The 14171-nt window shown below is 40.7% G+C and overlaps 1 protein-coding gene across 4 annotated transcripts in view; it reads left to right on the forward strand.

Moving 5' to 3' along the window:
- Positions 1 to 14171, forward strand: part of SPICE1 (spindle and centriole associated protein 1) — a 29765-nt gene that overhangs the window by 13889 nt on the left and 1705 nt on the right. For 2 of the 4 annotated variants that reach the window (XM_026054343.1, XM_026054344.1), the window contains exons 10-15: positions 894 to 1025; positions 7975 to 8122; positions 10810 to 11034; positions 11790 to 12184; positions 12531 to 12702; positions 13947 to 14049. In XM_026054343.1, coding sequence (XP_025910128.1) covers positions 894 to 1025; positions 7975 to 8122; positions 10810 to 11034; positions 11790 to 12184; positions 12531 to 12702; positions 13947 to 14049 — 1175 coding nt within the window. The remainder of the gene's footprint in view (positions 1 to 893; positions 1026 to 7974; positions 8123 to 10809; positions 11035 to 11789; positions 12185 to 12530; positions 12703 to 13946; positions 14050 to 14171) is intronic. The other 2 variants (XM_026054345.1, XM_026054346.1) reach the window with 2 other exon arrangements.

A 14171-nucleotide genomic window follows, 5' to 3' on the forward strand; every position in this document is an offset into this window, starting at 1 on the left:
ATCAGAGGCCCACATCCCCAGTTTTGTTAGAAGAAGGTATTTGTTAGTTCCCCATTATTCTTGCTTAATGTGGAATTGCCTTTATAATCTGAAGTGGAGATATATAGAGCATATATATACAGTTGGAGACTGGTGGGATTCATTAATTAAGACTTAATTTAAACCACGTGGAATGCAAAAATAAATGGAAAAGAACCAAAAAACAGCTGGCTGTTTTCTGGTATGCTTAGAGGATAATAACTGCATGTCTTTGTGACAGGTTCTGCACTTTTTCTTTGTCTCTGCACCAGAAAAGAACAATCTAACTGCATTTCAGGCTCTCTTGTGTTTTGGAGATAGAATCAGGAATTCCTTGAAGTATATGCAGGCAGCCATTTGGGGAAGAGCTCCATTTATTTATCCTGGTTTGCCTGTCTCTCTGTAACCTCCACTCCCTGTTAACTACAGTGGTTCAAAAAGAGACAGTCATGTACTTTTTCCTGTCTCTGAGCAAAAAATGTCTTGTGGGTTCCTCCTTGTGCAGGAGAAGGCTTGTCTACTAGAACAGCCTATGTTGAAATTGGAGTTTGTTGTTATTTTTTTGAGGGTAAGAGGTTCTTCACTATAAGGTCGCTTGCTTCAAAAAATAGACTTTTTGGCTCCTCTTAAAAAACCTCAAGCCATCTATTTATTTATTTATTTTCCTCTATGATGAAAAGCATTAGAAAAAAATCTTCTTTATTTGGTCAAACTTGTCTTCATTAGTGAGTTTAGGGAACTTCATTCCTTCAGTCCTTCTAGTCATGGTGGAAAGAGCTGTTTCAGTATAATGTGATGTGACGCTGTTACTGTTTTCAAATATGAGACTTTATTGATTAAAGTAGATTTAAAACTTTTTCTCACTTTTTTTTTAGAGTGAAATGCAACTGCATGAGAAAGACCTGATAAGGCAGCAACATGAGGAGATGTTGAATGAACATAGAGAATTGATTGATGCTTTGACTGCAGAAATCCTTCTAGTGAGGGAAGAAAACATTACTATACAGGTACTGAGATTTACTGAACCTTCCTTCCTTCCTTTTGTCTACTGCTGGAACTTATTTTGTAGTCTTCCATGAAGACTTTGAAGTCTTATTTCAATTCCTAATGCTTCATGTATTCCTTTTAGTGTTTCAGTGGTCATAGAATCAAAGAATCCTTAAGGTTGGAAGGGACCTCTAGAGATCATCTAGCCCAACTCCTCTGCACATGTAGGGTCACCTAGAGCATGTGGCACAGGATTGCATCCAAGTGGATTTTGAAGATCTCCAGAGGAGGAGACTCCATAAAATCTCTTGGCAACCTGTTCCAGGGCTCTGTCACCTTCACTGTCAAAGAAATGTTTCCTCAAGTACCCGTGAAACTTTAGGTGCTTCAGTTTGTGGCCATTTCCTCTAGTCCTATCAGTGGCCACCACTGAAGAGAGGCCAGCCCCATCCTCCTCACTCCCTCCCTTGAGTCATTTATTCCTTCTCAGCCTTCTCTTCTTCACGCTGAACAGACTCAGTTCTCTCAGCCTTTCCTTATACAGGTGTTCCAGGTCCCCGATCATCCTCATAGCCCTATGCTGGACTCTCTTCAGTAGCTCTACATCTCTCTTGTAGTGGGGAGCCCAGAACTGGACACAGTACTCCAGATGTGGCCTCACTAGGGCTGAGGATGATCACCTCTCTCGACCTGCTGGAGATGGTCTTCTTAATGCATCCCAGGATCCCACTGGCCTTCTTGGCCACGAGGGTACCTTGCTGCCTCATGGTCAACTTCTCATCCACCATGACACCCAGGTCCTTCTTTACAGAGCTGCTCTCCAGAAGGCCAGTCCCCAGCCTGTACTGGTGTCTGGGGTTATTCCTCCCCAGGTGCAGGACCTTGCCCTTGTTGAACTTTATAAGATTTTTCTCTGCCCAGTTGTCCAATGTGTCCAGGTCCCTCTGGATGACAGCGCAGTCCTATGGGGCATCAGCTACTCCTCCCAGCTTGATATCATCAGCAAACTTGCTGAGCAGACACTCCGTCCCTTCATCCAGATCATTCACGATACATTGAACAGGACTGGACAAAGGACTGACCCCTAGGGGACACCTACAGGCCTCCAACTGTACTCTGCACCACTGATCAACACTCTCCGAGCTTTGCCATGCAGCCAGTTCTCAATCTACCCCACCACCCACTCATCTATCCCACACTTCTGGAGCTTGCTCGGGAGGTTGCTGTGGGGGACGATGTCAAAAGCCTTTCTGTAATCCAGATAGATGACATGCACTGCTTTCCCCCTCATCTACTTAGCCAATCATTCCATCCTAGAAGGCTATCAGGTTCGTCACGCATGATTTCCCCTTGGTGAATCCATGCTGACTACTCCTGAGCACCTTCCTGTCCTCCATGCCTTCATGCGCTTGGAGACAACAGCCAGGACAAGCTGTTCCATCACTTTTCCAGGGATGGAGGAGAGACTGACTGGCCTGTATTTGCCTGAGTCCTCCTTCTTGCCCTTTTTGAAGACTGACGTGACATTGACTTTCTTTCAGTCCTCAGGCATCTCCTCTGTTCTCCAGGACTTTTCCAAGATGATGGAGAACAGCTTAACAATAACATCCGCAAGCTCACACATCACTCTTGGGTGCATCCCATCAGGGCCCATGGATTTATGGGTATCAAGTTTCCCTAAGTGATCTCCGATGAATCTTCCTTTACCCAGTACAGGTCTTCCTCTCTCCAGGCTTTTTCTCTTGTCCGTAGGGTCTGGGATTCCAAAGGCCTGACCTTGGTAAACACTGAAGCAAAGTAGGTGTTCTGTAACTCTGCTTTTTCCATATCTTTCATAACCAGGGCACCCACCCTATTCACCAGTGGACCAAGTTTTCCCTGATCTTGCTTTTGCCATTGATATATTTGAAGAAGCTCTTGTTATTTTTAACATCTCTCGCCAGATTTTGTTCCAAGCATGCCTTAGCTTTCCTTGTTGCATCCCTGCATTCCCCAATAATATTTCTGTATTTCTCCCAAGGGGCCTGTCCCTGGAATCTGGTCAAATGAGTTCCCTTATCAGAATCTATTACTACCATAACCCAATGTGTGGTATGGTATCTTTTGACACGACTTTTATTACTATTGACGCTGTAGCCTTGCTGACTGGGAATGCTTTTACCCCATAAAATAGTCAGCTAGGACTAGCAGATTTTCCTGACCTTTTTTCAGGAGCATATCTTTGAAATGCATTTGCATATTTTGAAAACACATCCAAGCCCATTTGTATTGTCCTTTTATTTTAGTTTCTGTCTTTCAATAGTGTTGTATTCTACACCTACCAAACACCCTATAATTTTTTGTGAGATGACTTGAGTCAAACTAGTGCTATCCGTGACTGAGAGATTTGTTCTGTAAATAAGACATCTCCTCTTGTGTCCATTTGTGGATGTGCAAATGATATCAACATGATCTTAGGGAGCAACAGATTTCCCTGCAAAAATTGTATATATATGTTATATATATATATAAATTATATATATAAATTATAAATATATATATGTACTTAAATTCTGCTCTTAGAATCCTAAGAGCATCTCTTAGGATGCTCTTCCTTCCATCTCTTTCTTAGTTGTTGCTTGGTGTCCTGTTTCCAATTTCTCTAAAGCCTCAATCATTACCATTTCTTCTTGGTGAGCAGTGGTTGTAGAGCAGTTGCTTTCACTGTGGCATCGACACATAGTTACTTTGCAAGTGATCTCTTGGTGAACCTTTTGCTACGGGATTGCTAACTGCAAAGGTTTTTCCAAAGCCTTTATTAACTCTAAATTCTGATCTCAGTGGACTATTTGATGTCCTGCTGCTGTCAAAAAACTCCCTCTCTCCAAATTATTCCTGTTGTAAATGCTATTCTAAAATCATGTTTTGAGACTGTAAACATATTAACTTTTTTTTTTTTTTTTCATGGCTATAATACATGCTTGGGTTAAAGCTATCAGTTTTGCTGCCTGAGCTCCAAAATTCCCTGGAAGGGATATAGCTTGCAGTACTATGTAAGTTATTGCATACCCTGCAGTCCTTTGACCCTTTTCATTGTATGACAGTTCATGACAGAACATTAAAAATTGTGCAGAGACTCTCCTTTCACAGTAGGCAGAACAAATTTTGGCCTCAAATCTATGGTTTCCAAACAATCGAGAAATATTCTTTCTTTGGGTTGTAGTATTTTTGGTAACAAGGTATCTGGGTTTAGCTCATCACACTTTTCTAAAAGCACATTTGTCTGAGTGAGCAAAACTAGCTCATACCACTGTACATTTTGGTGGGTAAACAGCAAATGATACCGCTGAGTCATGACCATTTTCACTGTATGAGGCATTATTACAGGTAAGTAGTGTCAAAAGCAATATTCACCTTCTCAGTGGTTAGAGCCATTGCTGGTACAACTGTAGCACGCCCCATCATTCCTTGAAATACTGGATCCAGCTGTACTAAATAATATTAAGTTATTGCATGCCAGCACTGGGCAGTTATTTGTGTTATTTTGGTATCTTATGTTATTTTGATAACTGGGAAGTTATCTTATTGACTGTGAGTAATGTACTCACTCATTTCGTTACTCACAGTCAATAAGTCATCTACCTATTGTTTTAGTTTAGTGGTTTTGACAGTGCTATAATTTGTAAATTCCTTTTTAATAATCTTGAAACTCCATGGTCAGAGGGAATCAGCAAATACCTGTGGTAGACTGCTCCATATATACAGCTGTCCTTTCCAACTGAAGGCAAAATGGAGTGAGTGCTGGTATACAAAAGAAAGCCTTTCTGTGCTGATATACGAAAGAAAGCTGCTGTTAAATCCAAAGCAGTAAAGCAGCTTGCATCTGAGGGAATTTGCATTAGGACTTGGATCAGATCAGGGACCACAGGATGTGGTAGATGCATTATTTTATTATTGCTCACAAATCTTATACAAAATGGTGTAGTGTTTTCCTCCTTGGGTCCAATTTTGATCTCCTGACAGGCAATACAAGGGTGTTACACGGGGAAGTACATCATACTATAATCTATTCTTAATGAAATCAGCAATCAATTCCCTGGTCAGCCTCCTGGGAAAGAGGGCACTGTTTTGTGGCAGGCCACTTGCACCTTTTCACAAAAAAAAATCATAGGTACTGCTGAATTCAGCAGTGCTGCTTCATTTCTGGACTTTGCCCAAACCTTTTCATGAATATCTTTTAGCTCATTAATGGTGCACCCACCACTATCATCATCTGGCCAATTATTTTTGGCAGTTCCAGTATAAAGCCTGCACTGCTGAATACAATTCTCACACACTGTTTTCCTGATACCTCTCTTTCTAAAAGATAAGTAGAGCTGTTTTCCATTATAGCAAATAGATATTATAACTGCCAGGTACTATTTTCCATAAATAAAATAAAGCGACAGTAGTCTTCAGCATTTTAGAATGTCCTTTAATACCTTGTGCTTGTATTTTGTGATATTTTGTATGTGTATTTTGTGTATTTTGTATGTGAGCTGGGCCTGTTTACACTGGAGAAGAGAAGGCTCAGAGGGGATATGATTAATATGTATAAGTTCAGGAAGGGAGAATGCAGGGAGGAAGGGGACAGGCTGTTTTCACTGGTGGCCAGCGATAGGACGAGGGGTAATGGCCACAAGCTGAAGCACAAGAAGTTCCGTCTCCAGGTGAGGAGGAACTTCTTTACTGTTAGGGTGACAGAGCAGTGGAACAGGCTGCCCAGGGGGGTTGTGGAGTCTCCTTCTCTGGAGGTCTTCAAAACCCGCCTGGATGCCACCCTGTGCCACATGCTGTAGGTGTGCCTGCTTGAGCAGGAAGGTTGGACTAGATGATCTCTAGAGGTCCCTTCCAACCTTTAACATTCTGTGTGATTCTGTGATTTTCTTCAGACTCATATGTAAGTTGCTAACAGTAGTATCTCTTGTAAATTCCCTCCCTGTCATCTTGGAGCATGTTTTCTGAAATACTCTTGTGTCTGCAGTGCCTCTTGGTGCGCAAATAGGTTTACTTGGCAGTCTTTCATTAAAATTTTCTGTACTCATCCTTCCATGACGTAATAAGGCTTCCCTCAACAATTCCAAAAATCATTCTGGTGTTGTTCAGTTGCCTTACTTCCTCAGTTCTTTCCTAGTTAGTGCCTGTTTGCCCTCCAACTCTTTTTGCTAAATTAGATTTTGGCAGCCCAGTCATTTGCATTATAATCCCAATTCAGATCTACTTGTGGCCAAAGTTGTTGGTTTCCATCTTGAGCTCTTAATCCCCTATCCTTTTCCAATATACATTCTCTATTCCTTGGCTGAAATAGCTGTTGTAACAGTATTTTAACATCATCTCAACAAAGATTATGTCCCTATACTATTGTAGAAAATAATCTAGCTGCCTTCTCCAGGGCTTCCCTCACCAGGATGTTTGCTGTACACATTGAACTATTCCTGGAACCCACAGCTGCTGAATTTAGGCATGTAACATCAGTGGAGGGGAAGCTGCTGGCCTGGTGCAGCTGAAGACTCCATAGCTGGGTTAGATGCTAAAACTCCAGTCATAAGAGCTTGCAAAGCAATGGACTGATTTGCTGGAGGAAGGGATGGATATGGAAGTAGAAGCAGATTCAGGTGCTGAAGGAGAGCCAAAGCTGTTACTTCAGTCTTTCAGCATTTCCTATGTAAGCATGTCTTGCTTCATTTGAATCTCTGAATATCCTTCAAGGCTTTAAATGCCCTCTTATCCCAAATATACCAGTAGTCCATTTGCTGAGGATTCCATTCCTCTAAGTCATGCCACATGAAGGTCAACTTACCCTATTGAATGAACCATACTGAGGCCACAGCTCGGAGTGTATCCCCTCAAGTTTGTAGCAGCTGTTCTTCCTGACAGAGGCTAATGCTCTACCCTTACTGAGGCCTGAAGTATCACTGAATGGTTGAGATTGGAAGGGGCCTCTAGAGATGATCTAGTTCAAACTCCCTGCTCAGGCAGGGACACTGAGAGCAAATGGCACACGGGGTCTGGAAGATTTCCGGAGAAGGAGACTCCACAGCCTCTCTGGGCAACCTGTTCCAGGACTCTGTCACCCTCATAGAAAAGAAATCAATCCTTATATGGAGTCAAGGTAAACAACATCCCCCGCTCTCCATGACCACTCAAAGATGGTGGAGAGTGGCTGAGCATTAATCTCCTCCAGTTCCCTCAGCACTCTTGGGTGCATCTCATCCAGGCCCATTGGTTTATGGGTGTCCAGTTTGCCTAAACAGTCTCTAACCTAAACCTCCTCGACCAGCAGAAAGTCTTCCTTTCCCCTAATTTTCTCTCTTGTGTCCAGTTTTCTGAAACCAACCAAATGTTTCCACGCTTCTTAGTTGTACCAATTATCTTGCCATGGTAAGGTGCAAGATAGTTTTGTGCTAGTTCTGTCTTACAATTATTTACTAGCTGACTTTGCACCTTTTGTTGTGTTGCCTTTGAACAACTTTTGGACTGCTGTGGATTAAATGGGCTTCTTTGCAGTTCTTCAGCTTTGTATGAAAAACAGGCTTAAGGCGAAGTCAGATAAGATGTTCTGCTCACAGGACATAGATCTTACATGTTCTGTTGCTGCCAAACTAGAGTATAATGACAATTTTATTAACGGTAATAGATACATTTTCATTTTCTCAGTTTACAGTGGAGGTAGATTTGTATGATGTTTACAGTTGGGAATGAAGCATTAAAGCAATTTTGGAGAGGAAAGGGGGTCAATGAGTTAGGTAAAGGAGGAGCATATAGTTGAGGCAGAGAAGAGAATAAAAATAAATTCACAGTACTGATATTTAACAACTTACTGAAATTTCACAAATTCAGGAAGTGAAGCTAAGTGAGCAGAATTTCTTTTAAGTGCTAGTTGTATATAATCTTCTAATTCATGTTTCTTGAATAGGCATTTCTGAGTGTCGTTTCTTTCTCCTCTCTTAGAAGAAGCTTCAGCAATACATGATATCAACAAATGAACAGCTAACGTCTCTCGTACAATCATTTAAAGGCTTTGCTTTAACAGAATCTGAAAGAGGACAAAGTCCTAATCATTTTGGAATTGCAAGCAAAGGTCCAGCAAACAGCCAAGGTGTGTATGTACATGCATGTGGGAGGACAGAGATAGGAGTTTATCCTTGTGTGGGAAAACTCAATGTTTAGTGGTCTGCTTGAATAAGCACTCTTTATGTGGGAACTTCTGGGAATTCATGTGCCATGGTACTGCTCTGAGCATAAACATTTTGAAACTCATTAAATATATTTATATTAAGTAATACAATATTTTCTATTGATTTCTAAAAATGTAAATAAAAGCTGTATTCCTTCTGCAGTGACATCCTTCTGTCCGGTTCTGGACTTCAAAATTATCTATATAGCTAAATCTTGGGACTGAGCTCTCTAAGTAATACATAATGTTAAAATTAGCCTCTCATCACACATGGGACATTTCTTTCTTATTCTTTCCCATTAAGACGTCTTACAAAGTCAAGTTTAGTTTGAGAGTCCTAAAAAATCCAACAGAATCCTATGAGCCTTTGAAGGCTGCTGAGAGTTAGCAATAGAAATTGCATGGACAGAGTCTCTTTCTTGACATGTTTGGTTTTACCAGAGGTGATACATAACAGACACTGGCAAAGTTAAGCCAGTAACATCTACGAGTAACTTAACATCTAACTGCTTTTAAGCTTCTTTTACCATTGAGCTTGTTCCTAATCCTTTTCCACTCGTGAGCTGTTTAAATGCATCTCCTTTGCTCCCAAGATCACTAATTCCTAGTGAATCCTCTGATTATTTGGAGCTATTTCTGTTTCTTAGTTAAATGTTGTTTGTGTGGACATGGTGTTCTAAAACTTTCTTCCTAATTGTTTCTGTGGTTCTCTACCTGAGAACTCATGTACCATATCCCTTTTTCGGGAGGTAAAAATATCTTTAAAAGGGGTTTTGTTTGTTTGTGTGTTTGTTTTAAAAAGGCAAACAAATAAAACTCTCTTGTTCAACAGTTTTGCAGGTCTGTTCCAAAATCTCTTTATTTATTGGTGTGCCTTCTTGGGAAAAGACTGCTTCCTAAAGTTGCAAAAATAGGTCTTCTTCTCCTACCTCCTTTGAAATGAGAGTTCATGTACCCTTAAGACTTCTGTCTGGGTGTGATAACTTGATGTCTGCTTGGTGGTTTTGCTGGAGAAATCATATGTAAGTTAACTATATTGTAGAACTTGACTGGAGAGAGGACAGTTGCTGAAGAGGTAAGGACAATATCATAATGACAGATAACACGCAAGGATATTACCTTGGAAACACTCTTCTATAAAATCACAGAAAGCTTAAGGTTGCAAGGGACCTCAGAGGTCATCTAGTCCAACCCACCTGCTCACAAAGGGTCACCTAAAGCATATGGCACAGGGCTGTGTCCAAGCAGGTTTTAAAGATCTCCAAAGAAGGAGACTCCACAACCTCTCTGGGCAACCTGTTCCAGGGCTCTGTCACCCTCACAGTCACAAAGTGTTTCCTTAAGTTCCTCTGGAACTTTTGGTGCCTCAGCTTGTGGCCATTTCCTCTAGTCCTATCGCTGTCCACCACTGAAAAGAGGCCAGCCCCATCCTCCTTGCTCCCTCCCTTGAGGTATTTATACACACTGATCAGGTTCCCCCTCAGCCTTCTCTCCTCCAGGCTGAACAGACCCAGCTCCCTCAGCCTTTGCTCATAGGGCGGATGTTCCAGACCCCTGATCATCCTGGTAGCCCTGCGCTGGACTCTCTCCAGCGGCTCCACATCCCTCTTGTACTGGGGAGCCCAGAACGGGACACAGTACTCCAGATGTGGCCTCACCAGGGCTGAGTATATGGGGACGATAACCTCTCTCAACCTGCTGAAGACGCTCTTCTTAATGCACCCCAGGATCCCATTGGCTTTCTTGGTCACCAGAGCACACTGCTTGCCTCATGGTCATCTTGTCATCCACGAGGGTGATAAGGTGAAATATCTTTTGTCAGGGTCAATAAATAGATGGCGGCAGATTCTTAATTCAATCTCGGTAATATGGACTACAAGCAATATGATCGAATAGCGTCTTTTGGCTCTTTGCCTTTGAAGAATTTTTTTGTCCATGTTATTTTTGGATCAGATATGTCCAACTTAATTCTCCAATAACTTCTCTTTTGGAAACAAGTGTTCTAAACAAAGCTATTAATGGAGAATCCAGAGACAGTACAGATAGAGCTGGCTGATAATATATTGAAAATACTGGGATACATTGTTAGCTATAGATTTGATTCATTAGTTTCATTTGTACCTCTTAGGTACGTGCAAAACAGCTAATAACACAGACAGAAACTAGTTGTAGTCTCTGAAAGAGAAGTTTGACTTGAATGAAGAAATAGTGAGAGCACTGGTATGCTCTAAAGAATTTCAAATTCCTTTTCAGCCCATCATTTTTTCCATCAAGCCTGGGGACATTAGGACAAGTACCTAGGTCTGCTTTTCTCAAGAGAATATCACCAAATGCAGTATGATTTAGGTATCAATGCATCCTGAGGCTGTGAGGCTACTTGTGATAGCTCTTTTTGCGCAGCTCAGTGAAGGTACATGCTGTGCTCCAGAGAAAGATTTCTGTACTTGAGGATTAGAAGAAAGTGAGGAGTGTGTAGGAAACATACATCTAGACTGTCTTGTCAGGCTTCTGAATGAAAGGGTGACCCTTAATGAGTTTGTTTCCCTATACTGCTCCTTCATTGTTTGTGTGTGTTTTAAATTCAGTCTCTACTTTGTCTCTTTCTTTAGAGAAAAGCACTTTGAGCTATTATGAGCCCAGGACTGATGCAGGCAACAGGGAAAACATACTGAAATTCCCACATGAGGACGTGCCTCTTAAATTTCCCCAGAAGCCAAGTGCCTCAGGTAGTGTAGAAGCAGGTGGAAGTTTGCCAACTCACATCTTTCAGCCAGCTGTACTGTTGTCACCACCCCAGCAGAAGAGCAGTCAGAAATCGTCTCCTTTCCAGAATGGTAAGCTGCTGGTTGCTATTTCTCTTGCTCTTTCTCTCACTCTGGCTATAGTAGATTTTGAAGTCTGTGTGTTATGTTACCATTTGAATCTTATTGGCCCACATTATCTTTAGAGTTCTATCTTCTATGAAAATGTTTAATTTGGGTGTCTAGGTACTTTGGCCCTATAGCTGTAATCTCCTCCATCTGCACCCAGATAAGCATTTCTTTTCTTTCTGTGCCAATTGCTAATTCCCTTTAGACTTTCTTTTGTAATTCCTCCAAGTTGTCTGTCTGCTTTCTGTAGCCCTCTCAGTGACATTCCATACTGGCAATCTTATTTTATACTGGTTTTGATTATCATTTTGTGTGGCTTGCTGTAGCTCTCTGTCTATGATCTAGAGCACATTTTCTCAGTTTTTCATCTGCTGGTGGTGTAATGGAGAAAATGGAGGACAAAGAGTCTGAGTGTTTCTGTTCTTCTATCAGCTAAGAAATTCTTTTCTCCCTCCAATTTTAATGAAATCATGCGAATACTAAAGTAATTTGCAGTGGGAATTATTAACTCTTTGGAATGGTGAGTACTTGTAGCAGTCTCTTGTGTAAGGGGAGTTTACTCCCTAATGAGCTCCATTCGGGTTAGATGTTGCAATCAAAGTTTCTTCTTGATTATTTTCTCTTGTAAATTGCTACCCTGACAGAATGAAGTCACTGTTAGTTTCTTGACAAGGTTCATATGTTCCTTTCCTTACTGTCCCTTTATTTCTTGTTTTTAGTCTTCAAGATCATCTCTCCGTCAACTGAAAATACTGAGAGAGAACCATGCAGGGAAAGGACCTCACCCTCCTCTCTGGTAACGCAGAGCACAAGTGAGGAAAAATATCTCTTCTCTCAAAGGCAACCAATTTCTCCTGCAGAAAAAGACTTGGAGAGTTCGCAAGAAAAAGTCAGTCTGCCTTCCCTAGGTGATTCTGGAAAAAACAATGCAATTAGAGAATTCTCTCAGTGCAGTGACCTGCTGGGACAGATAGCTGAGCTAACACAGCAGAATTCTTTTATTAAAACTCAGCTGAGCAAATTCAGAGGCTTCTCTGAAGAAAGAGGTGATGGCCTACATCAGCCAGGTCCAATACAAAATATAAACTCTAGTCTAGATACTTCAAAGGAACAGGTGAGAGCTTACTAGGAAAGAAAGGGTAGATTCCCCTTTCTGCTTATCCTCTTTTTGTTTTTAGATTTTTTTCTTGAAACTTAGTGATGTTTTAAGACTCTCTTTTTCAGTTGTTTTAAGGCCTATTTCATATGGTATTTAGTCAATTAAGGGCCTAAATAATATGACAGTGAAAGAAAAAAAATCTGAGGTTTTTTTTTTTTTTTCCACAAGAGGTTCATAAGAAATGTGCTTTTCAGTGTGAAAAGTTAGGTGTATAAAAGTACTTGAAATATGTTAATATGTTGCATGCTTTTTGAAGGAGCAGATTATAAGCTTTTAATATGAAGTAATTATCTATATGTAGACTCAGCTTATAATACCAAAGAGCTTGGAGGAACGAATAGCAGAACTGAATCGTCAGAGTGCAGAAGCACGAGATAAACTATTGCAGCTAATAGACCAGCAAAAATTAGGTGCTGCCTATATGGTCTCTCCACTGGTATCTCCTATTCCACCTCCATCCTTAAATTATACTGGTAAGTACCTAGCTTTAGGAGAAAAGAGACTTAATGCTTTTTCCCTTTCAGGAGTGCTCTATAACTGACTGGATCAGCAATTGTCTCGGTGCACTTGCTCTTAATGACTATGCAGTCTTTTGATTTTAGAGACTGCAGACTTCAGAGAGATAAAAATAGATCACCTAAACTTCTCCTAAAGTTAGTTTCTTAGTTAGATTGTTGCAGATGTCATGCTGTGTGGTAAATTTGTTCTTTGCTCTGCCTTTCTGCAGAAACAGTTCTGCAGAACTGTTGCACTTTCACTTAAGAACAGAGCTAGGTTTTGTTGCTAACAGATAGCAAGAGATTTCCTCAGTGTGTCTAATGCCCAGTATTCCCGATTCCAATTTTATATGTTATTGAATGCTTAGAACATTTTAAGCAAGCCTCTCTACTGCAGAATCTTTTAAGAAAAGATGAAGCATTTATATCAGGCCTCAAAATCACAGAAAAAAATAGTTTTCCAATTCTTAATCACATTTCAGAGTATTTTGTCTTCTGATGCTCTTTCATTAGATTAGTTTGCTGAGTTATTTCCAGTGCTAGCAAAAATAAATAACAAATTTAAAAACACCTGAAGAGACAAATTAGTGAAGAAAGTATTCTTACTGTTTCAAAATCCATGGATTAATTTCTAAATGTAACAATAAGCAAAAATAGTCTTTAGCATGTGAAGGCTGCTTAATCTTTTCACAGTTACTGCAATAGCAGTTAAAATTGTGCAAGAGCATGTATACACATGCTCTATCTAGGCCACCCACCCTTTCCTCCTTCCTAAACTACAGAGAAGGTGTAAAGGGAAGGGCTTGGTAAACAAAGGGGAAGAGAGATCATGCTTGTGTGCACATGTATATGCAGTGACTTCTGCAGTGGGGTCCTAACACTTTCAGGACTTCCACTGCCATTGTAACGTAAAGACGACATCAAAAGTAAATACAAGCTTCTGTGGGCAAAAGGCAGAGGATTTATCTACAGACAAATCATTCTGTATTTGTACATGTTACTCATAGGTCCTCTGAGTATCTGCTTTCACTATTGATCACTTTCAGAGAGTGATTTTGGGGTTGAATGGACCTTCAACTAATTATTTTATGTCTCTTTATATTCTGTGTAATTGTAAGAAGTGAGAGGATGTCCCCACTCCCTGCTCCCAAAAATGGGTAATTTAAATGAACATACTGAAATGTGTTCTCATCAGAATCAAGCTGTTATTTGTCATTTAGAAAATGCAAGGAAGACAATTGAAGTGTCTACTCCAGGAGCATTTGCTATGGACAGTTCCAAAGAAAATACTCCTTCCCCTGCCAGTGTGACCAGTATAAGAAGGTAGATGATTTACTGCTTTTTTTTTTTTTTATTGGCTTATTTTTGTAGCAGTTTGGGTGCATACGTAGCAGAGATAACAAAGAATTTTAGCGTAGTGGGAAGACTGCCCTGTCTTTCCCTGG

This window comes from Nothoprocta perdicaria, unplaced genomic scaffold (genome assembly GCF_003342845.1).
Source record: "Nothoprocta perdicaria isolate Ctin4 unplaced genomic scaffold, notPer1 scaffold_120, whole genome shotgun sequence".
In the NCBI taxonomy this organism is placed as follows: domain Eukaryota; kingdom Metazoa; phylum Chordata; class Aves; order Tinamiformes; family Tinamidae; genus Nothoprocta; species Nothoprocta perdicaria.